At 32.7% G+C, this 24799-nt stretch overlaps 1 protein-coding gene across 1 annotated transcript; it reads right to left on the bottom strand.

The window, feature by feature from the left end:
* Positions 1-8912: 8912 nt before the first annotated feature.
* LOC127074147 (probable lipid phosphate phosphatase beta) lies at positions 8913-21737 on the bottom strand. The gene is made up of 2 exons (XM_051015441.1): positions 20937-21737; positions 8913-9253 (listed from the first exon to the last, which is right to left on the bottom strand). Exon 1 carries the CDS (start codon positions 21613-21615, stop codon positions 20938-20940), a length of 678 nt encoding a protein of 225 aa, XP_050871398.1. The 5' UTR covers positions 21616-21737; the 3' UTR covers positions 8913-9253; position 20937.
* Between the last annotated feature and the right edge of the window lie 3062 nt (positions 21738-24799).

The raw sequence follows: 24799 nt of genomic DNA, 5'->3' as shown, positions 1-24799 counted from the left end.
CTATATGGTTTTGCAGATTCAGATTGGGCCAGATGTCCAGAAACTCGAAAATCCATTACAGGTTTTTGTGTTATCTTTGGATCCTCACTCATTTGCTGGAAATCTAAGAAATAAAACACCGTTTCTCGTTCTTCCACTGAAGCAGAATACAGAGCATTGGCCTCCTTATCTTGTGAACTGCAATGGCTTCAATTTCTTTTTCGAGATTTCCTCATTGAATTTCCTCAGGCTGCTTTTGTTTATTGTGACAGCAAATCTGCAGTGTATCTTGCTCACAATCCTACATTTCATGAAAGGAGTAAGCACATTGAGTTGGACTATCATGTCATTAGAGAAAATATTGTGTCCAAACTCATTCACTTGATGTCTATCTCTACTAAAGAACAATTGGCAGATGTGTTCACTAAGCCTTTACATTCTCCACTTTTCACTTCTCTTCTATCCAAGCTTGGTCTTTTTAATATCCAAAGTCCACCTTGAGGGGGGATATTAGAGTTAACACTTTATATTGTACAGACTTTCTACCTTATCTTACACTACTCCACTTTCTTGTATATATAAACAATATTGTAACTCATTATTATTCATTGAACGGAACAGTATTTTTCCTTTCCTTCTTCTTCTTGAATATAACTACTTTCTTCTTCTCCTTCTTGATGCATAACTAACTGTTTCCATCTTCCATTCATGATGAACACATGTTCAATTGATACTCACAACAAAAATTTAATAAACGAAATCTTCAAATGACAATGATGTTTTCACAAAAAAAAAAAAATTACAGAGGAGAAAAGCAAAGTTCGTCTATATGATAGAAAAAAAAAATTATTAACCCTATTTTTAATCATATTGAAACATCTATTTATCACTTTTCATATTAGAAACTAGAGAATCCGCTCTATTAGAATACTTTCATAATTCTTTTGTCCTCTATTTTTTTATTTATTTGTCACTATAACTTTATTTTTATGGATGAGTAGAACCTGGTGAAAACTTCTACTATGTGTTTTCATCTTTTTTTTATTTGAATGAACTTATGTGTTTTTTATTATTTTTATTTTTTTAATGTTTTTTAATCATTTGACCATCATAATAATGGTTTATAATTTTCAGTTTAGTGTGGAAGTTCACTCTTTAAATGTTTGAGAATAAGAATTTATGGATTTGTAATATATATATATATATATATATATATATATATATATATATATATATATATATATATATATATATATATATATATATATATATAAACCATTTGATAATTTTTAATATTAATTTTGGAATTCGTAAAAAAAATTATAGATTTATTAAAGTTAAAAGTTTTATTACTTAAGGAATTATGATTAAATTGTTAGAGAAAATTCAATCACAATTCACCAATATCAAATTAATATAAGGTTTAAATAAATTGAAACAGATATGGGGATACTCTCACATTATTTTTTGACAAACTTTTCGTTTTAATGAATAAAATTTGTTGAATAAACACTATAGTCAGATATGGGGATACTTTTGCTAACAGTAACACGTGAGTTGTCTTATTTGTTTGTATATTAAGAAATTCACCGAGCACCAAATTCATCAGTTTTTTTTTCAAGTGTAACTGGCCAACTATCACTTGAAATTCGAAATCTACTTTTCTGACCATAAAAACACACGTTGTTGATATTTATAATTAATAAATTTTAAAAAATGAAATATAGTATTAAGATTTCACTATTAAAAAAATTAAAAGAGTACTGCATGTGGTTAGAAAACACATATTTTGATATACAAATTACTATTATAGCAGAACTATATATGAGAATTAATTATATTATTCCTTAATTGGGTTGCATATAATGTCCTTTTTTAATATAGTTTTGGCAAACCCATAAATATTCGAATAAAGTTTTGTATGTGTATTAGGAAGCAACAGTATGTGGAGCATCATTTCCAACTTTTGGGATGGCGTAATCCTCAGATTTTATTATTAATTTGTATAATTATTACCACTAACTTTATGCTTCATATGTTGGATAGATGTGCTAATGATGCTACTCATATGTGAGGAGTCCATCCAGTACATATGTATACAATTAAATTTACGCTTTTGGTCAAAATAACTTATATGTGATAAGCTAACGGAAAGTATATAGTTTAGAATTCATAGTTTATATAAGTCATGACTAGTAGTCGATAACTAATGATTAATCTAATAAGTTAATTGGGAAAAACATTTTTTCCATAAACAATATATATATATATATATATATATATATATATATATATATATATATATATATATATATATATATATATATATATATATATATATATATATATATATATATTATATATATATATATATATATATATATATATATATATATATATATATAATATGATATGGTATTTTTTATAAATTTAACATTTTTAGAGAAAGATATGAGCTCCACTTCAACTAAGTCAAATGACTTAGGCTAATAATCTGTCATTTATATATTAAATATATTAAATATTTTACGATTTAGATAGAGACACGATGACTAATTTTTTATGGTTGTTGATCATTGATTTGTTGTTTCTATTGACATTGTGGCAGACTCTTTGTTGAAATAATATCAAAGTTTCAATTTATCTTTGTTGAAATGAGAGTGGAAAGTGTTCAATTTTCATATGGAAAGTTTTCTTAGTAGTATAATCATGAGTCCATGAGACGTTTTTACTTAACTAAAGTTGGTGCATAAATAAGACATAAGAGATTTGCATTTGAGTGAATGATTATTGAGTTCGATGAAGTGATTAGTCCAATATGGATTATTAATACTAAAAATATTAGATATAGGTTATTTTGAGTCGGTACTCCACCTGCCATTAAAAAGAGTCGAGTTTTCTTTTTGGCTTTTAAGTGGCATTACGGTTACTTTAGTAAGGGGTCCATTTTCTTGGTCATTTGATTAAAAATTTATATATTTCATATTATTGCATAAATTTGTGAGTTAAAAGTTGATTAAAAATTAAAGATAAAATACATTTTTTTCTCCTTTAACTTTATCTTTCGGTCCAGTTTGTTCCATCAATTTTAAAAGAGGGCAATTTGATCTTTTAATTGTTTAAACAGCACCACATTAGTCATTTTCGTTTGCCTCTGTTAGTCAAGGTTAAATACATGTGACAAATGCTTATCGTTGAGGTGGATATGAGGTTACATTAAAAAATAAATTAAAAGACTTGTATTCATAAAACACACTAAATGTGTATGAATCCTAGTAGAGCAACTCAGGAAGGAGGATTCAACTGTGATTTGCGAAAGGAGGTGAGTAGGCAAAATTGAAAGCTCGTTTGAAAGTGAAATCAAAGACTTTGCGAAAGGAGGTGAGTAGGCAAAATTGAAAGCTCGTTTAAAAGTGAAATCAAAGACACAGTTGTTTATTACAAGTTTGTTTCACGAAATCTTTCTTTAATTCTAAACTGTTATAATTTTAGGGTTTAGGTGTTTATGGTTTATGAAATCCTTTTGTTGTTAATGTTTATGGTTTCTAATTTTAGGGTTTAGTTTTTTAATGTTTATGGTTTCTAATTTTAGGGTTTAGTTTGAAATGGACGAATATTTACATCTCGGAATCCATCATATTTGTGAAATCATTTATGAGGAATTTAGTGTATACGAAGGAGGAACAAATGATTTGAAAGTAGAGATTGACAGGTGGAGTTATTTTGAGTTGTTAGGTTGTTTCAAGGAGTTAGGCTATAGTGAGATAGAGAAAATATATTATAAGGATCTCACATTTAGAATAAATGTGTTGGTTTAGGACAAATTTGCCTTAAAGATTGTTGATCTTTATAGGATGCATCTAAGTGTTGATATCTATATTCAACACCCTTTATCTCAGCTTGAGTATTATGATGGTCCCCTTGATGACATAGAAGTAGATCATGATGACATTGTGGATGAGAGTGAATAAGTGATTACTACAAGGTATGAAGAAGTAATTAGTTGGGAGTTAAAGGTAATCAGTTGGGAGTTAAAGGATGGGGAATTGAAGAAAGTTGATATGAAGGAAAGTGAGGGAAATAAACCTGAGTTGGAGGAAGCTTGGGCAAATGCTTATAATATGTTCGGGACGGTGAGGTACAGGATGATGTTAGTTCTGATGATACTAAGGAGGTTAATTCAGATGATACCTCTTACTCACTGAATAATAGTTATTGTTTATCAAAAATAAAAATAAAAAAATAAAATAACTCAAATATGTGCTCTAAATTTTCTTAAAACATACTCAATACTTCAAAATTTTCAATGAAGATATACTTAGTCTTTTATAGTTTTAAATCATTAATTTATTAATTTATTGTTGATCTAAACCACTTGTCAAACCACTCAATAATATCAAGTTATATGTCTCTTAGACGGAATTTAGTAATTTGGATTTAATATAACTTTTATAAATAAAAAATCAATAAATGAAGATATTTCTTGAGAGGAGATCTAAAATTATGTCATTGTGTTCCTCTAAACTAAAAAATTTCAAATTTAAATAAAAAATTATAAAGAAGAATAACACTTTTGATTTGTTTAATATTACTATTTTAAAATAATCTTTATTTAGGTTTTCTATTAAATATTAAAAATCAATTTAATAATTTTTTCTTTAATTTGACATGATTTCTAATAAATTAAATGCATTATATTATATTCTAAATCACAATAAAATTTATTATTTTTATTTATAATAGTGAGTAAACTAATTATTTATTCATGCCAAAAAAAACTCTTAGTTAATTAATTGCAAGGTGAATTTCAAATATTAGAAAACAATTTGTAAAGATTTTCAAAGGTTCATAAGGTGGGGTACACTCTAGTTTATAGTGCATGTAGAATGGACCTAAACACATCACCTAACCTATGGAATATATAGATACATACTATATTCGCATACACTTATTAAACATTTTTATTTTCTTTCAATTTCTCTTCTCACATAATTTTCTTTATTATTTTTTTCCTCTCAAACAAAAAAGTAAAACTCATAGGGTAAATAAATAATCAAAGAAACCAACAAGGAATCCATCAAATCCATGTTTATAAAAAGTACTACGTAACATCACAATAATAAACAACGTTCCATTCCATGGTAGAAAAAAAATCAGAGATTGATCATGCATGATCTGTATTACCAATTACTCTTTGCAGTTGGGAAACAACTCATTGAAGCACTATAACCATTACTTAACAACCCAATGGCCCCTCTCACACCTCTTCATGTCTTGTATCAATGGAGCAACATTTCAATACTGTTTCCCCACACTATCATTTCAAAATATATACATTATCATTTCATCAAAACTTGTACATTTTTTTAAGCATCACATGTGCCAACCCATACTCCTATAATATTCCTTCCAAGAAACTGGATCTAAGTTATCATTTCTCATCAAATTAGGTATATAGTATATATTATCTTTCAATATTTACCCATAAGTAAATATTGTAACAATATTATTGTCAGTAACATATGGGACCAACCCATGTTTTGGTTCATGAAATGTGAATGGATGGAAAGGGTTTAAGGTGAAATGTGGTGATTTGTTGACCAATTAAAATTGAAACATGATCATGTGGGATGGCATTGAAAATTAGGCACAAAGAAATGGTTGTGGATTGCATGAGTGAGAATGCATGGGGGAATTTATGATTGTAACTTATCATAGAAAGATGGGTCGGTGATACATTTTTTGCATGTGGCCTTCTATCATAGCCCTTGTGTGCACAGAGACATATAGCCTTGCCCACAACTTAGCTACCTACCTAGGGACAAATTCTTGCAGTGTTTGTTGGGACCATCCTTTTTTCAAAACTTTATTACTTTAACCATCACTTTCCAACTAACCAAAATTGTTCAATAATAGAAAGAAAAAAAGCGTTCCGTTAATATAACTCAGTTGAAAACCATATTGATATCTGAATGTAAAAAGATATATTTGAATCTACGACATCTTATTTATTCATCTTTTATGAGATGAAAATGTGAAAGACTCTTGATGTTTTTTTTAATTTTGTTAATTTTCTTTACTAAGATGTCATTTAATTTCCTTTCTATCTATGAGACCAAACAAATTAAGCTTGGTATAGTTGGACATAGACAAGAGGCACAAGTTACTTATGCAGTTCTGTGCCTTGGCAAAAGTTTTTCTCATATGTAATTTATATCATGGCATAAATAAATCAAACAATGGCATCTTCTCTTCTGTGTCAGTTAGGTACATTATTGCAGACAAAAGAAAGATCCTTTTTGAATAATTTCTACAAACTTATGGAGCAACAAATATTATAACAAAATTCACATCCATTTAAAAAATTTGCAATTACTCAGACACATAGTTAGGTCAAAAATAAACTGTGACCATGATTCTCTGTGTGATTTATGACAACAGGGATTCAAATTCGATTGATTGTCTATAATTTAAATTTAACAAATATTTATCTCATCGTATAAATTGTCCGATGAAAATCAACTATTACGATTGTCAAAATGTGTGACGATGCATGTAATAAAAAGTGATTTTAAAGAGACATTAAAAAGAAAAAGGAAGCTATGAGAGGTCTAGATGAGATATGATAATTAGTGGGGCAAGAGGAGACAGTTTTCAAATGATGCATATACTGTCTTCATCTCTTTGAAACTCTTTCTACCGTTTTGATTTCCACATGGTGTCAGTAATCTTTCTCACCTGAACCTCTCTGCCCAGTTTCTTTGGTTTGTATAACAGTGTGATATATTTGGATACATGGCAAAATTAGAAAGACAAGTAAAGTCCTGCAGTTTCTGCATCCAATATCCAATTTGGATGAGTGGTCCTGTCCTCTATTATAGCTTTTTCAAATGAGTCCAAAAATCTGTTTAATGTTTCCACACCCAAATGCACACAATCCCCCAAAATAAAATTCGTACAAAAACAGAGAAAAAACCTCACATGATGGTTGCATGACTTTCTATGACACCAATCAAAATACACAATTCAAATGTTGACTATTACCTCACTATCATGAGCCATCTTCATCATACATCATTCATTCATGCATGCATGTTCAACATTTTTCATTGCTTATCTTTGTTTTTTGATTAATTAAAAGATACTACATGTGGTTCGAAACCAACTCAAAGACCCAAATAGGTGCTTGTACGAATGAACTTGACAGCCACCAAATTATGAGTATTGAATTGATTGAACCAAAAGCAGTACCACACACTCTATATATGGTTAATATACGGAGGGCTCACCCTGTTAATAACAAAGCCCGTTTTCTAAGAACTGAGGTTTCAGGGTTTCCTTTTTCATGCAATGTCTACTCTTCAACACCCTTTATGCTGACAAGGATGTACACACGAGACAGTACTACATTTGTTCTACATAATCATAAAATTCAATACCTATTGTTTGACCAACTGCAACTGCAATAGCATATGAGTTCAAATATAACAACAACAACAAGCATTATTCCACTGAATGAGATCGGCTACATAGATCAACTTTCACTATAATGTTTTATCCAAGACCATGTATGAGTTTAACAGCAATCAAAATCTGAAAAGTGAATGAATAGAATAAGTGTTCTCTGTTAAAAACTCAAAGCAAATGGAAAGGGTAAATACACGAGTATCAAAGTTTAAACGAGTAAATAGTACAATAATAATTCATTTATTTTACCCCTAAAAAAAGCACTCAAATGACTGTATTTGTCATTTATTTTTCAAGGCATTTAACATTATTCAACATCAAGGACTATGTATGAATCATTGCTCCTACAATAAATCGTTCAAAAAGTTGTTAGTATTATTATTTTGCAGAGAGGAAGTTTCTCATTACTGAGGGACAATAATGCAGGAAAAATATCAAAAGCAAGAAAGAATGTGTCCCACAAGATGCAAATTTCTAACCACTTTAAATCTTGAGCATTAACTTAGTATTCATGTTCACTAAGCAAAATACAGTGCTTGATGTACGTCGTAGGCCCCTCGAGTTATAGTGGATTCCAACACTGACCTGTTTCAGCACTGTCTAAGAAAATGATTTCCCTTAAAATCTAAGGCGGTAATAAACATCAAAAGTTTAATGTAGATAGATACAATTATATTAGCATCAAAGCAAGAAAAAACAGAATTGAAAGGAGAGAAATTTTCTGTGGACAAATATGAAAGAAGGTGAATGCTTCCTCCAAATTGATACTGTGCGCTTAAAATTCTCTTGGGAGTTAATGGTATGAGCCCCCACATAAGTCAATAAAACAGAAAATGACTAGTTTCACTCGTCCTTTGGTGTGTTCCACATGCAAATAATATACACATCCTAACTGTGGTAATGATGCTGCCAGCACAACATAACAACCACCGTCTGCGCTAATGTAGTAAGTTTATGAATATTTTTTCCAAATTTGAGAGGAAAGCAAAGAGGGATCAATCAGTCAATCAAATCAAAACCAACTTATCTGATAAAAAAGCATTGCTCACAGTAGGAGGCACATGCAAAAGAAGCAACTGACCTAACAACTTTCTATCCTTCAATTGTTGATGGGTCTAAGTTTCAGTTTATGGTTGGCACCAGACACATCACACAAATCTTTAACCCTTCTTTAATCAAATCTAATAGACTACAGGATAATTATTATTAACATAAATGCTAAATCTTATCCTAATGAACTTTTGAAGTGGGAATTGGAGATAGACCAGACAAAAACTAACTCCAGAATCACATAAATCAGCTCCAGATTCCTAAGACTATACAGAAAAAACTGTTTTGGTGTCAGTACTTCTGCAAGAAAAAATAGAAATCTGACAGAAGCAGAAAATTTGAGCACTAGACAAGGAATCAATGCATGCCACATATCCTTTAGTTTGAATGAAACATAAGACAAAAAATGTTGCAAATAAATTAAAAACAGAGCTTCTTTACCGTGGATTATATATCACATGTCTACATTTATTATTTACAAGCATATAGGGGAGAGTATAGGGAAAGAAAAATTTCAAATTCCAAGGAATAAATAAGAAACAACAATGAAGGTAGGGAGCCATTTAGCTAATGAATGAGGAAAGAATTGAGACCAAGTAGTATTTGCTGGATGTTGGTCATATAGGTGTTCACAAATTACTTGTGAGAATCAGGACCTCAATGTCCTATAACATTCATGTCTTCATTATCAATTGGATCCTGGTTAGAAAGATTTGATCCCCTCAAATAGCATAAGTTCAATGCGCTCCATTAGAACCTAAGACAACAAAAGGAAATAAGCAACAGCATCAGATTCTGCATCATTAATATTATCCGTCTAATGGACAATCAGCCATACAAGTTACACTAAGTCAAATGCTTCCACTTTTGTGGTTGTGTTTGCAAAGCATCAACCACATTTGTTATGGTTCAAAATACGAATTATTGAAATTTGAAAAATTTTGAAACTTCAATTCTTAAACACAATTTGAGATTGAAATGCGTCTTTGAAATAAGAAACTCTTCTTAGTTTTCAGATTCAAGTGGATGGAATCCGAATACAAATCACTTCTCTTTAAATCTGCTTTTAACCAAAGTAATTCTATAAATCAAGTTCATTAATTTACATTCAATCATCTTTGTAAGTACTCATATTTTAAGACTCACAAGAGAGAGAAAGAGATAGTAAATGGTTAGAAGTACAGACAAAACTCTGATGGAGAAAAGGGAAAGGAAGAAAAGGAAAAGGTGATCTTTATAGTTGTCAATGTTAAGCCTATTCCATAGGCAACTGTTCTAAGAAGCCAATCTAAAAAAACAAAGATAAAGAAAAGGAAAAGATGCACCACAAGAATCCAGTGGACAAACTTTACCAAGAACCTAATACACAGCCTCAGGCTTTAACAAACATGAACCAACCTACCCAATGCCATCTGCCCAAAACAACATGTGCACGACCAAAAGGCTGTCACGAAGAATACCACACAGCAATTCAAAAATAAATTTCCTAAGAACTTCTTTTTTTCCCCCACTCTTCTGTGACAGGTGAACACTTATCATGAATTATAATGCTTCATTTGGATTCTCTCTCCCACTTAGTGTTTAACACTCTGTCTTGATATATTCTATCTCTCATTTAAGCAACCTCATAATTGGAGCAAGGGCCACACTACACTTGACATGGGCAATAATGATATAGTCCTTTTACCCTATAATACGTTTTCTTTCAAATTTTCCTAAGCTAAGTCATCCCACTAACGAGGAGTCTGAAAAAAAGTTAAAATGGATTGAAATGTAGAGAACAATTAAAATTCTAGATCATATAAAGTAAAAATTTAAGAACAAATGCCAATTGAAAGTGAAATTGGATTATTATAACAAGGAGCGGGAGAAAAAAAAAACTATTTACAACAAGAGCAACCAAACCTTATCCTACTAAGTAGAGTCGGCTACATGGGTCAAATTACGCCATAATGTTCTATCAAAGACCATGTTTTTATCCAATTCGTTAATCTCAAGATCTTTCTTAATAGTTTCTCTTATTGTTTTTCTAGGTCTTTCTTTACCTCTATTTGTTTGACTCTTTTCCATATGATCTACTCTCATTATAACAAAATCAACCGGTCTTCTCCCTGCATATGCAAACCACTTGAGCTTATTTTCCAACACTTTAATATTGTCATTTCTAATCTTATCTTGTCTAGTCTTACCACACAATCATCTCAACATTCTCATTTATGTTACACTTACTTTATTCTCGTGTTGGTTCTTAACCGTCCAACATTTTGTCTCGTACAATATCGCAAGTCTTACCGTTGTTTTTTTAATTTTCCCTTTAGTTTTGAGCGGTATTTGTGACATCAAATCTCGGAGGCCCTCTTTTATTTCAACTACCCAACTTGAATTTGATGGTTTACATCTTCTATTTCTCCATTGTTTTCTATTATAGACCAAAAATATTTAAACCGTGTGAATTGTGTGGGTATAATATGGTCTCCAACTTTCACCTCTAGGTTAAAAATGCTTTTCATTTTGATAAACTTACATTTTCATGTACTCCGTCTTACTTCTGCTCAGACGACAACCATATGCTTCTAAGAATTGTCTCTAAGTCTCTAATCTCTCATTTAAATCCTCTACCGCCTCTTCAAGTAGGGCTATGTCATTGCACCTGTTGTTATGAGAAAATCGCCAATCACCCCACTCACGTCTACACACTAGTAGATATCCCATCATACATATCTTGGATAACTCGAATATAAGCACTCCTAACGTTTTTCTCCTCTAGCGTTTTCCACAAAAATTTCTCTAGGCACTCTATCATATTTCTCTAAGTCAATGAAAATTATGTACAAGTCTTGTCAATACATTTGATACGGCTCCTTCACACATCGTAGTAAATAGACTACTTTCATGGTCAACCTCTCTGGCATAAAATCAAATTGATTATCAATAACTTCAGTGTCTTTTATTAGTATTCATGCAATCACTTTTTCACATAACTTCATGGTATGACTCATAAGTTTAATGTCCTTATAATTTGCACAATTTTGTATATCCCCCTTGTTATTATATATTGGAACTAAAATGAATCGTCTCCATTCATCTGACGTTTGCTTTGATCTCATAATTTCGTTAAAAATTTGATGAGTCACTCAATGCCTCTATCTCCAAGAAATTTCCGCAATTCAATAGGTACGTTGTCTGGCCCAACTGCCTTACTATTACTTATCCTTTTCAACGCTTTTTTTATCTTGTGTTTTTGAATCCAACAAATGTAATTATAGTTTTGATTCTCTTCTATAATGTCGACTCAATTAGAGTCTGATGAAATATCATATCCTTCATTAAATAAAGTATTGAAACACTTTTTCCACCTATCCTTTATATCATTTTCATAAACCGAAAATTTTCCTTTTTCATCTTTAACTCACTTCACTTTATACAAATCTCTTATCTTTCTTTCTCTTTCCTTAGCAAGCATATATACAGATTTTTCTCCCTACTTGGTTCCTAAAGATTGATGTGATATGTCAAAAGCTTAAGTTTTTTCTTCACTCATTGTCTTTTTGGTCTCTTTCCTATCTTAAACTTTTCCCAAATTTCGGGATTTTTACACTTAGCCCATTTTTTAAAACATTTGTTTTTTACTCTGACTTTACTCTTAACATTTTCGTTCCATCACCACGATTCTTTACCTTAAGGTCCAAAACCTTTAGATTCTCTCAACGTCTCTATAACTATTTTTCTAATCTCTTATATCATATTGTTTCACGTATCATTTGCACTTCCATGTGGTTGTCCAAAACCCCTCCAAGAACTTGTGTTAAAAATTCTTTGTTTTTCACTCTTCAACTGCCACCACTTGATTCATTAAGATCTCATTTGATTTCTTCTCTTTGCTCTACTTTTGACTCTAACATCCATAATCAATACTCTTTGTTGGGTAGCTTCTCTCCAGGTATAACTTTACTTTACATTTCAAGCAAATCTTCCTATCTAATTTTTCAATAAAAAAGAAATTCATAGGAGATCATATCACCCCACTCTTATATGTGATAAGTGTTGAATATGGATATGGAATTAATTCTAGATCATCTCCTGATTTGCATTTTTTATAACATATCATGACAACCCGTTGTCAATGATTATGGGACAGTAATTCATTAATTGATATCTCACTTATTCACAACAACATTCCCGTTTCTTTCCTTTTGTATATATAGGAACTAATGGTAAGAACTTAGTTTGTCGCCTTCCTATTGCATTGTGTATATACATCCTATGTAACACATTTTGCAGCAAAGGAAATAAAAATAATACTTCACATGGTATCAGAGCTTGAATAGCTTGAAGAATTGGTGTCTTCTAATCTTGATATTCACTAGTCAATTTCCCCTGAATGACACCTTTGGAATAAAAGGGTTGTCTTCAAAAGAATGTCACGTCCATGGCGTGATAGAGCTATCTATTTAAAGGATAGTAACATTTGTACCCTTTCTTAAATGGTAAATATCTCACGAATATGCATTTTAAGGCTTTTGGGTCTTGTTTGCTTAAATTTGGTTTGTGGTTTTGAATAAAGGTTGTACCATCCAAATATTTTGGGTGGAAGGTTTGTAATACGTTTGTGTTCTTCAATCATTGGGAGTAAACTTAGACTGGTCTCTACAACAACTAGATATCAAGAATGTGTTTTTGAACGGTGAGTTTGAAGAAGTCTATATGAGAATTCCACCTAGTCTAGACTCACGAGAAAATTCGACAAGGTGTGTAAGCTTAACAAGTCAGTGGTCTTAAACAGCCCCCTTGAGCTTGGTTTGAAAGACTTACACGGGTTGTTAAACTTCATGGGTTCACCCAATGCCAAACCGACTATACTATGTTTATAAAATACTCAAAAGAAGGAGGTATGACTATTTTTATTGTCTATGTAGATGGCATTGTCATCACCGGTGCTGATCACAATGGGATAGAAGAGCTATAGTAGTTCCTTGCTAAGGAATTTGAGCTGTAAAATACTCAATTGAACTACTTCCTTAGAATGGAAGTGGTGTGATCCAAACATGAAATGTACATATTACAAAGGAATTATTATGTATTGGATTTACTTCAAGAAACATGGATGTTGGAGTGTAGGCCAGCGGAATCTCCCATGGAATTCAATTTTTCAAATTGGATGTGAAGAAAAAAGTCCATCCACTAATAAAGAAAGATTATTAAAGATTGGTTGTATATTTCCTTATATAATAAAACTTTTGTAATGCTATTCAAACATGGTTCTATTCAAATGTCTCTCAATCTCTTGTATTTTAATATGGTATCTAAAGTCTGTTAAGAGGTAACTTTTCATCGTGCTTACCTAGTTTACCCGCTGTCTTTCGATGAGAAAATATTTCGGCAAACTGTGTCCAACTCTGGTTTACCTTCCATCCACTATCGTGACTCATTATGGCATCTGTGTTATGTCACTTTCTGGTCACCACCGCTCTGCCACCGCCACTGCCACAGATTCCGACAATTTCACGGCATACCACCCCAACTAACAAAACCGCCTGCTGTGATCTGGCCCATATCCATAAAATCGCTACCAAACTCCGCCCCCTCCTCAGCGCGTGGACCTCCTGCACCACCCCCTCCACCTCTCTTGTCGCACGTGAGGACGCATCTAGCCTCCAATCTTGTCGTCGTTTTAGTTGTTGCACTTGACTTTCTATCGTGGTTTCAGATTTGCCCTCCATTTTTATTTACCGTCTACGGAAATACGACGTCTTGTTCAAACAACCCCAATTTCAACCCGTTCTAGTGATATTTTCTCCCTTTAGATACTCATGACTACTCCTCAAAGCTTTACGCCAAGCTACGATGATATTCTCAGGTGGTGTTAAAATAATCAGAACTTTGGTTCTACTGCTTCGGTTGCACACACTAGGATGGCAAACGAGCATGCCCGCCCCGTTTAGGACCTCCCTGCGGCCCGCAAAAAATCGGGACGGGCATAGTCTATGATGCAGACCTAAAACCTATGTCCTCCCTACAAAAAAAATGAGGACGGGACGCGGAAAGCTTGCGTACACTGCACCTTTTAAGCCTAAAAACACAAATTTATGTAAATTCACATGTCAGCAAAAGCCCGGGAAAAAAACGGGACGGGACGGACATATTAGAGGGTGGGGGTCTAAACTCTTGGCATCTCGTCGAAGTCATTCGAACCTTACTTCTCTATAATAATGTTCCACTTTGTGTTTGGGGGAATGATGTACAAACGGCATGTTTCCTTATAAATTGCATGCCCTCATTTGTCCTTAACAATAATATCCCTCATTCAATCCTTTTCCCCATTCCCCTATTCACTCAATTCCTCCTCGTATCTTCAGGGCTACATGTGTTGTTCACAAGCTCTCTCTTGGACTTGAAACTATCAGCTCGATCACTAAAGTGTCTTTCGTGATTATCATCGATCCCAAAAAAAATTATTATTGTTATTCTTTTACACTACAACGATACCTTACATCAGCCGATGTTACCTTTTTTAAGTTTATTCCATATTTCGAGTCCACCACGTGACTCTAGAACCCCATCAGGAAATACTCTTACACTTCTTCCGAAAGTTATTAATGTCCCTTCTACCATTGTTCCTTATGAGTCTAGAGGGTCTGACCCACTAGAACCCCATCGCTGACTTAATACAGTAAAGGTTGGTCCAGATGGTAACATTATCGATTTAAAGCTCACTTGGTAGCCAAAGGATACACTCAGATTTTTTGAGTTGGATTATAGTGATACTTTCTCACATGTAGTCATAATGGCATCAGTTAGACTTCTTCTCGCCATTGCACTCATTCAACATTAGCCTTTTCATCAACTTGACATCAAAAATGCATTTTTACATGGTGATCTTGAAGATGAAGTATATATGGAGCAACCACCCGAGTTCGTTGCTCAGGAGGATTCATCGACTATGGTTTGTAGGCTACATAGGTTTCTCTATGGTCTTGAGTAATCTTCAAGAGCTTAATTTGGAAGATTCGACACCGTAGTACAACAGTTTGGTCTGGTCCGTAGTGAAGCCGACCAATATGTTTTATATCGTCACTCAAACCAAAGGTGTATTTATTTTATTGTGCATGTAGATGATATTGTCATAACTGATAGTGATCAGCAGAAAATAATCTTGTTTAAACATCTTTCGAATCAATTTTAGAAGAAAGACCTTGATAAACTCTATTATTTTTTGGTATTGAGGTAGCCTAATCTAAAGATGGTTTGGTAATTACTTAACGGAAATATGTTATGGATATTTTGGAAGAAATAGGTTCGTTAAACGCTAAACCAGTTGATACTCCTATGGATCAAAGTGTTAAACTCCTACCCAATCAAGGGGAGCCTCTATGTGATTCAGGGAGGTATAGGAGATTGGTTGGAAAGTTAAATTATCCCACATTCACTCGTTCAGACATTTCTTTTGTTGTTAGTGTGGTAAGTCTTTTTTTAAATTCTCCTTGCGAAGAACATATGAACGCTATTATCTGAATTCTGAGACACATCAAAGGTGCTCCAGAAAAATGTTTCATTTATGACGATAAAGGACAATACTCAGATAGTTAGATATTTTGATATTCATTGGACAGGCTCACCCATTGATAGAGAGATCCACCTATGGGTATTGTGCACTTGTCGGAGGAACCTAATATCTTGTAAAAATAAAAAACAAAATGTAATTACAAGATCAAACGTAGAGGCAGAATATAGGATTATGGCACTGGTAACATGGGAGCTCGTTTGCTTGAAGCGGTTGCTCAAAGATTTCAATTTGAAAAAGCAACACCAATGACACTTATTTGTGATAACCAAGTTGCATTGCATATATGAGAGGACCAAACATATTAGAAAAATATTCTCTCCTTGGGGTATGTCCTGAAACAAGTCTTCTGAATCCTCCCAAATTTTACTTTAAGGTGTTATGTTGACTCAACCTGAGGTGCGTAAGTACTAATAACATTAAAGGTATCTTGTTTCATTTCACTACAAATTTCAGGACTATGATTTGATATCCTACTCTTTTTACATTCACAATATCCTTCTTCCACTTCTTGTGTACAATAATCCTCACCCAATTTCTCGATCTAACTTTGCATGTGTACTAAAGCTTAAATCTTAAATTGTCTAATTCTTTCAACTTTTCACCTGTTCACTTAATTTTTTGTAGATACGTGAAATTGATACCATAGTGTCCACTATTTCTATAGATTTCTCAGTAAACGTGCCTATATTCCATGTTCCTAAGCAAATCCTACTCTCATGAACTATTTTTTTACCCATACCCGTTCACGAAAATATGGAAACCTGCGTATTTTTCACTGCGTGTTTTTCACTGCACTCAGGCGGCGATACAACGCCCCTTGCTCATTTGACATTGTACTTCTACCATACACATGTTGCTTTCAGACAATAATCTAACATTCACATTATTACATAATTGATCCAAATCATAGAGATTCAACAAAGTTTTACATTGATTTTCGACTATCTAACACAATTCTCTCCTTTTATCTAGATTTGGGATCGGTTATATATAGAAAAACTAACCAAAACAGAATTGGAATAAAAACTATTTACAGAAACAAATAACGTTCATGAAATGGTTTTAGAAAAAAGGAAAGGCAATTTTGTACTCTATCCTGAATTAACCTTTTTATCACATGCATAGAATGCTTACAAGAAAACTACACATTACACCAGTAGTTTTTCCATTCTATTTTGTTAGACCTTAAGAACTATTAGAAACAAAAAATAAATGTAGTTGTTAGATTTTGTCAAGTAGCGGGCATAGGAACAACCATTATAAATGTTATTTGTAATAGGAGTTACAAAACTTAGAATAAGAATGTAAACACAACCATGTTCTGAGCATGCTTAAAATTAAAAAGAAGTTATAATTGGGAGGGAGAGAGAGAGAGAGACCAAGCTCTCGAATTCTTGAAAGGGAGAAAATTAAGATTCTCGAATTTCTTGGAAACTCATTGTAATGACTATTAAATTTTATTGTTTAGTATCAGTTTCTATCAACTAGTATCGGAGCCCTACGGTCATTATTACATTGATGGTGGTTACTAGAAGCGAGATGGAGGCACGAATGGAACTGTTAGAATGTGAGTTTGAAGCGCTGTTAGCAATGAAAGAAACAATGGAGAAACAACACGAAGAAGACCGTGTGGAGCAAATGGAGGTTAGACGACAAATGATGAAATTAGTCGAAATTGTTCATCGCACGAGGCACCAAAGTTCAGTAGTATCACGACACAACGAGGACCAAATTGATGAAGAGGATGTGTCTGTGAATCACTGAAATCCACAGTCTCGCAAAGAAAGATGGCGAAAATTGGAAATTCCAATTTTAGAAGGTACTGATGCATATAGTGGATTGAACCGTGTTGAGCGTTATTTTGACCTGAAGCGAGTGGATGAAACAGAGACTGCGGGCAACAATGGTAGTCATGGAGGGCAAAGCACTTGTATGGTATCAATGGTGGAAGATGTCTTCACCAAACTTTACATGGGAGGAATTTAAAACAGTCATACTTAAGCGTTTTCAACCTTCAATGATCCAAAATCCCTTTGAATTGATGTTGAGTCTCAAACAAACAGGAACAGTGGAAGTGGAAGAATATAGAGAGCAATTTGAGCTATATGCAGGCCCTTTGAAATGTGTTAAGTCCTCTTATTTAAAAGGAATTTTTTTGAATGGACTCAAAGATGTGATAAGGGTTGAACTAAAGCTTCATCCAATTGAAAGATTATTTGAATTAATGGATTATGCACAAAGGATTGATGAGAAAAATAACTTGTTGAATAAAGGGAATGGTGGTACAAATTCTGGTGGTGAACGGACCTTCAAAAACTACGACAATAGCAGGAATGTGACATGGCATCCAGGAAATAAAAGCCATGCACAGACTATTTTCACTGTTGCAAGTTCCACGGATGAGGCAAATCAGTCACAGCTAAACTCTTTTTTCAAAGGGACGAGCTTTAGAAGGTTGACAGATGCAAACTGCAAGATAAATCACGTAAAGGACTATATTTCTGATGTGATGAGAAGTTTAGTCTTAGACATATATGTGCAAACAACCAATTTCAAGTCTCGCTATTGGAGGAAAATGTGAAAGATGAGAACTATAATGAGAAACCCAAAGAAGAAGTGGTTAAATTTAAGTTCTGGGACCCTAGTGAGCACTTGGGTAACCCTTCACCTTGAGGACAAGGTGATAGTTTTTTAGGAGGGAGTATCGTTAGATCTTATTAGAAATCAAAACTGAATGTGGCTATTAGATTCTGACAAGTAGCAGTTGCAGGCATAGGAACAGACATTATAAATGTTGTTTGTAACCGTGACAGACTCTATGAGCGGCCATTAGTATTATTAGAGTAATAATTATTATTAGGAACAGTTACAAATCTTAATAAGAATGGAAACACAACCATGTTCTGAGCATGCTGAAAATTTAAAAAAAAAATTATATTTGGGAGGGAGAGACCAAACTCTCGAATTCTTGGAAGAGAAAGAAACAAGACTCTTGAATTTCTTGAAAACTCATTGTAATTACTATTAAATTTTATTGTTTGGTATCGGTTTTTATCATATTGATATTTCATACAATCAAATTTCAAGAGAGCATTTCTTAAGCCCAATTATGCTAAACACACACATCAAAGTAGCATTTTCAATTAAATAAATTGTAGTAACATTTTCGCAAAACATTTCTTTCACCAACTAAATTGGTATTTCCTGGGGAGGATGCTGTGAAGGAATGTGGTACTATCAGTAGAGTTTAGTGGCAGACCTAGAAATAAATCTTGACGGAGCCAAGACAAATGCTTTTTCTATAGTAAATATAACCAAACAAATGTTAATACATAATGAAGTTCTTTGTCGGTAGTGATGGAATTAACTTATAGAGCTCTAGACAAAATAAGGATTGCGTCGATAAATATGAAAATTCAATAGATAAAAAGATTCAAACTCATTAGCAAATACATTATCCCATTCCTAGAAAAAATGTGTATTATATTCAAACAAGGTCAGATATAAACCAATTTATTATATATCAGATCAAAGACTTAGACTCATCCTAGGTAGCTAACATTTAGCTTCCCTAACATTTCAACTTCATTTTCTTGCTGCAATCTATCCTGTATCTCGCATCTTTGTTTGAAAATTTGAAGGGAAGAAAAAGGGAAGGACTTTGAAAAAAAGGAAAGAATTGAGTGAAAAGAATAGAGGAATTTAGGTGGAGAGGGGTTTGAGGATTTATTTTTATTCAAAAATCAAAACCCCTCTAATTTGAAGAACTAAAAAATTGTATTATATGAGGGGTTTGGAGAGCTTAGACAAATTGTTCAAATATAATCTATGTTATAGTATTCTTAAAATTAAAAATATGTTAACGATGAATCCTCTTTTATCATTCTATACAAAATCATTTTTTTTAAATGTTAACAATTTCTTTATAATTATTTTTTTAATAAATCTCTTAAACCCTCACTTCTCCTCCCTTTCAAACTCCTAAACAAAGTCTATAGATTTTAGTATAGTTCTAAACGGTGATTGTGATAGCAGTTTCGTATCAATTGCATCAAATTACGGATAAATTTAATCAATACAACTGTGATGCCTCTCTGGAGACCATTATAGTAAGACCATGATAGCTATAGATTCTACTCTTTATATACTAATACTACTAATCTGTTAGTTTTGCAATGCATAGCCGGTCACAAATCCGGATAAAAGGAGAGAGTTGTATTAGACCGTCGACAGTCAATGTACTAGTATAATTTTATCGAATCTCTATGACATTGATCAACACATATACTAATACAACTACTTTTAAAGTTGATGTCTCAATCTCTCTCTGCTTGTCTATGTCCCCAGCTTGCAATTTCTTTCTATGACAAATTTGAAGACTAACTTCTCTTCTCTCTATAAGCACATGAATTCAACTTTATTATCTACTTAACCTCAATAAAATATCTTCAAAAAAATTATCAGAATAACACTCATCTCTGGATAGCTAAACAACAAAATGGACATTGATATTTTTGCCAAGAGAAAGATAACGAATTTAGCACAACTAAAAGCTAGTGTAAACCCTAGCATTAACCCTACATAGCAGATGTGATTAAAATAAACGGAATGAAACAGAGTGAAATAGAAGGGAGCGGAACCGGAGTGAAATGAAGATTTCATTCTATTGTTTAAAAATTTTATGACGGAATAAGAAAAATTCTTAATTCCTTGTGATGGAATGGAATTCATACCACTCTCATTCATTTCCGCTCTATTTCATCTCATACGATTCTGTCATCAATCCAATCAAAGTCTAAACATGTGATTAAATTCAAGCATATTCATTTTATCAAGATAGCAATACAATTAAACAAATCAATCTCAATATTCTTACCTCAAACTAAAACAGTGAAATTGAGAAAATGTAAGGTGAACAAAGCTTCCAGAACACCAAGGCATGCGCCGAAGCCAACATCGAGAACATAATGCCTTCCGAGAACAACCCTAGAAACAACCGTCGTCAGAGCCCAAGACCAAACTGCAGCAACCAACAGATTAACTGCCATAGCTTCGTCTCCCTCGATCCACCTGTGAACGAGCAAAGCGAGCCGCGGATGACTAGGATCAGCGACAGCTTCAACGATCCGAGCGCGGGAGAGTGAAAAGATTGCGGCGATGAAACATACTCTGGAGGAGTGACCGCTCGGGAAGGAGAATTTATCAACGGGAACGACGGCGCTGTAGTCGCCGTGAATGGCGTAGGAAGGGCGAGGTCTGCGGATTAGGAACTTGAGGAAACCTACGAAGATGAGATCGAGGAGGGAACAGAGGATGAGAGGGAGGAGGAGGTGTGGACGGAGCGGAGAGTGAGAGGGAGTGGCGAAGAAGAGGGAGAGTGTTACGGGGAAAAATAAACGGAAATCGGCGAGGTGTTCTAGGGAGCGTAGGAGGGGTTTAGGGGCGAGGGGGCTTGTGAAAGTGTGGATGTAGCGGGAGATGCTGTCGTCGAGAGATGCGATGCGGCGGAATAACGGTGGGGCTACGGCTGTGGATTTGGGTGGTTTACGGCCCATTGCAGTCGCTGACGGGGCTATTCACAAAAAGGTGGCTGTCATGGATAGGACATGTGTTCTAACGAACCTAAACAACGTGTAGGAGTTCACAACGACGCCGTTTGGTTTATTATTATTTTTACATAGTAAATCAACAAATTGCCTTTTAAAATGGTAGAGTTAACTTGTAAGTTCAAAAATTAATAAATTATGGCACATAAAGTCACTCTAATTTTAAAAATTGCATTAATCTTCTCTTCAGCAACACCCCTTCCTTCTCTACTTTTTAGTCACAACAAAAAAATCATAAATACATATGATATTTATGTATGATTTTTGTCTATATTAAAATATCACTGATATATGTAGATTTATAAAAAGTTAGTGTATATTTCAACAAACCTCAAAGGAGGGGAGGTAAGGGTAATCTTCCTATTAAAGAAAACAGTAAAGTTATAAGTTATGAAGATATAAACTAATAAAACTAGATATTTTTATATTTAATTTTATATATCTCTATATTTCAATGAGATTACATATCAGTAATATATAATATTAGTAAGGGTAACAATCAAAAGCATTAAAGACTAAAGAAAGTTCAACTCATAATTAAAAAAATTTAGAATGGAGACTCATTTTAGTCCTCATAAAAATCACATAATACCATGATAAAAAAAACAATTATATTTGAGTCTTACAAAATTAAACTGGACCATATTAGTCTTTGAATCATCTGACTTATCAAAAATATTTATGTGATATGTTGATTGAGCATTTTTTTAATATCATTTATGTTGACGTGACTTTGCGTATTTTAATTTTAAATTATTTTAAATTCTATGTAATATTTATTTTATTTTTTAATTATTTTAATCTTACGTGATTTTGCGTATTTTAAATTTAAATTATTTTTAATTCTATGTAATATTCATTTTATTTTTTAATTATTTTAATCTTAATGATTATTTTAATTTTAACAATTATTAAAATTTCAAAAACATTATAAATTTTGTCATATCTGAAATTCGAATGACTATCCCCAAGTTATATGATTTACATATTAAATATCTACTATATATCTATAAAAATAATATGCTATCAAAATATCATTAACGCCCCTTTTTAAACTTAGTTCAAATTCAGTAATTACAAGAGTTATTTTTGACAAAGTACACTTACCATAATAAATACATAATATTTATTTTTTAACCCAATTTAACATTACTTTTTACCATTTTTATTATTGGAATTCACATTCTCCGTATAGAATTAATATGCACATCTCTCTTTTGACTTCTTTCCTTTAGAAGATGAAGCTTTCAAAGATTCGAAGAAGGCACCTTCATAAGTCAAATGAAATATTGTCTAGAGTTTCTCAAGAAGATTGATATGAAAGATTCGAAGAGTATCTCAAAATCATGACTTCAAATGTGTTTATTGACAAAGATGAAAGAGAAGTGGATTTCGACGTAACCAAGTATAGAAGTATAATCGGATCCTTACTTTATTTAACTGCAAGTAGGTCAGATATCATGTTTAGTATATGCATGTGTGCTAGATATCAAGCATCGCCTAAGGATTTTTACTTTAAGATCGTAATAAGGTATCTTAACGGAACCTCTCATCACGGTCTTTGGTATCTTAAAGGCAGTGCTTGTAGCTTAGTACGCTATTTTGATTCTGGTTTTACGGGGTGCAAGTCGGATAGAAAAAATTATTATTTGTACTTGTCACTTATTTGGAAGTTGTTTAGTTCTTTGGCATAGTAAGAAGCAACATAGTGTTACTCTTTCTACCATCGAGGTTGAATATGTAAGCACTGGTAGTTGTTGTGCACAACTAGTATGCCTAAAGAAACAATTATTAGACTGTGATTTAAAACTTGGATGTATTCCAATTAAGTGCGATAGTACTAGTGCAATACGCCTCATTAAGAACCCGATACTTCATTCACGGACCAAACACATTGAGATTCGGCATCATTTTCTTATAGATCATGTGGAAAAATGGATGTTGTTTTTGAATACGTTGACACTAAAAGTCAGCTTGCTTCATGCCTTCCACAAGATTTATAGGGATTTGGGAGTCTTAGACTCTTCATGCCTTAAATACAATTAGGATTTTGTTTAGTTTCATTTGCTATATGAATTTTGTTTTCACTAACACTGTTTTATAGCAAATCGTGACTTTTATCGAACTACAATGGTATGTCTCTATAACCCTTGTCTCTGGTTTACATCATTGTATGTGTTTGTTCTAGAGTTATGCATTCATTACAACAAATAACGCTTTTCATGACGAAGTTTTCACCTCGAACAATAGAAAAACGAGGTATAAAGTCAAGACGTGCTATTTTTTATTATTTAAAAAAATAAAAATAAAAACATACATTTCCTAGGTTTTTCATAACACCGAGGTGAAAAAACAACTCAGTACAAGCATTGATTCCCATCTATCGCAGTTTATGACTTTATTTGTTTATAAGTGTATACAAAATATTCTAACTCTTCGGTTTTCTATTTAACTGAGACATAAAATTATAAGATTTTACTATAAAAGCACTCGTTAAACCGATTTTACCATAATCCTCACTAATATGAAATTCCCCAAACTCGCAAGCATCATTCTTTGGGATGAATTGCAAGACAAAAAAAATCTACAATATTCTTCTATCTTGAACAAAACATTTTTTATGTCATTGCAATTTATCTCACATAATGGTGTTGATGTTGTAGTTGTTGTATTTTTGGAATAACCATCGGTTAAAGAAGGGAGATCAACCTTTGAATTGTACTCAGTTGATAGATTGCAGGTACAAAAAATCATTCTTGCTTCAAGTTACACAAAGAAGAGAGCTTAACCGGCAAAAAATGGAGCTTAATCAACAAGAAAGGGAGTTTAACATTTGAACAAAGAAGGGAATGCAACTAAATCTGGATATCAACGAAGATATTCAGTAATAAGAGCAAAGATTTGTTGTAAATAATTTATTTTAATATTTTGTGTAAACAATGTAATTTCAAAAAAAAAATATTCACCTCGATTTTCATCATCACCGAGGTGATAGTTAAAATTATTCGTTTTTGACCCATGTGCGACAACGAACCAAATTAGCATTGTTTCTGGGGACTCTCTGTTGATATTAGTCAATTTTAGAATCCTAGTTTAGAGTATTGTTATTAACTTTTTATTTTATTTTATTTTT

Source organism: Lathyrus oleraceus, chromosome 4 (genome assembly GCF_024323335.1).
Source record: "Lathyrus oleraceus cultivar Zhongwan6 chromosome 4, CAAS_Psat_ZW6_1.0, whole genome shotgun sequence".
Taxonomy (NCBI): domain Eukaryota; kingdom Viridiplantae; phylum Streptophyta; class Magnoliopsida; order Fabales; family Fabaceae; genus Lathyrus; species Lathyrus oleraceus.
Note: the sequence above shows the minus strand (reverse complement) of the source record. Positions and strands in the feature narration are given on the sequence as shown.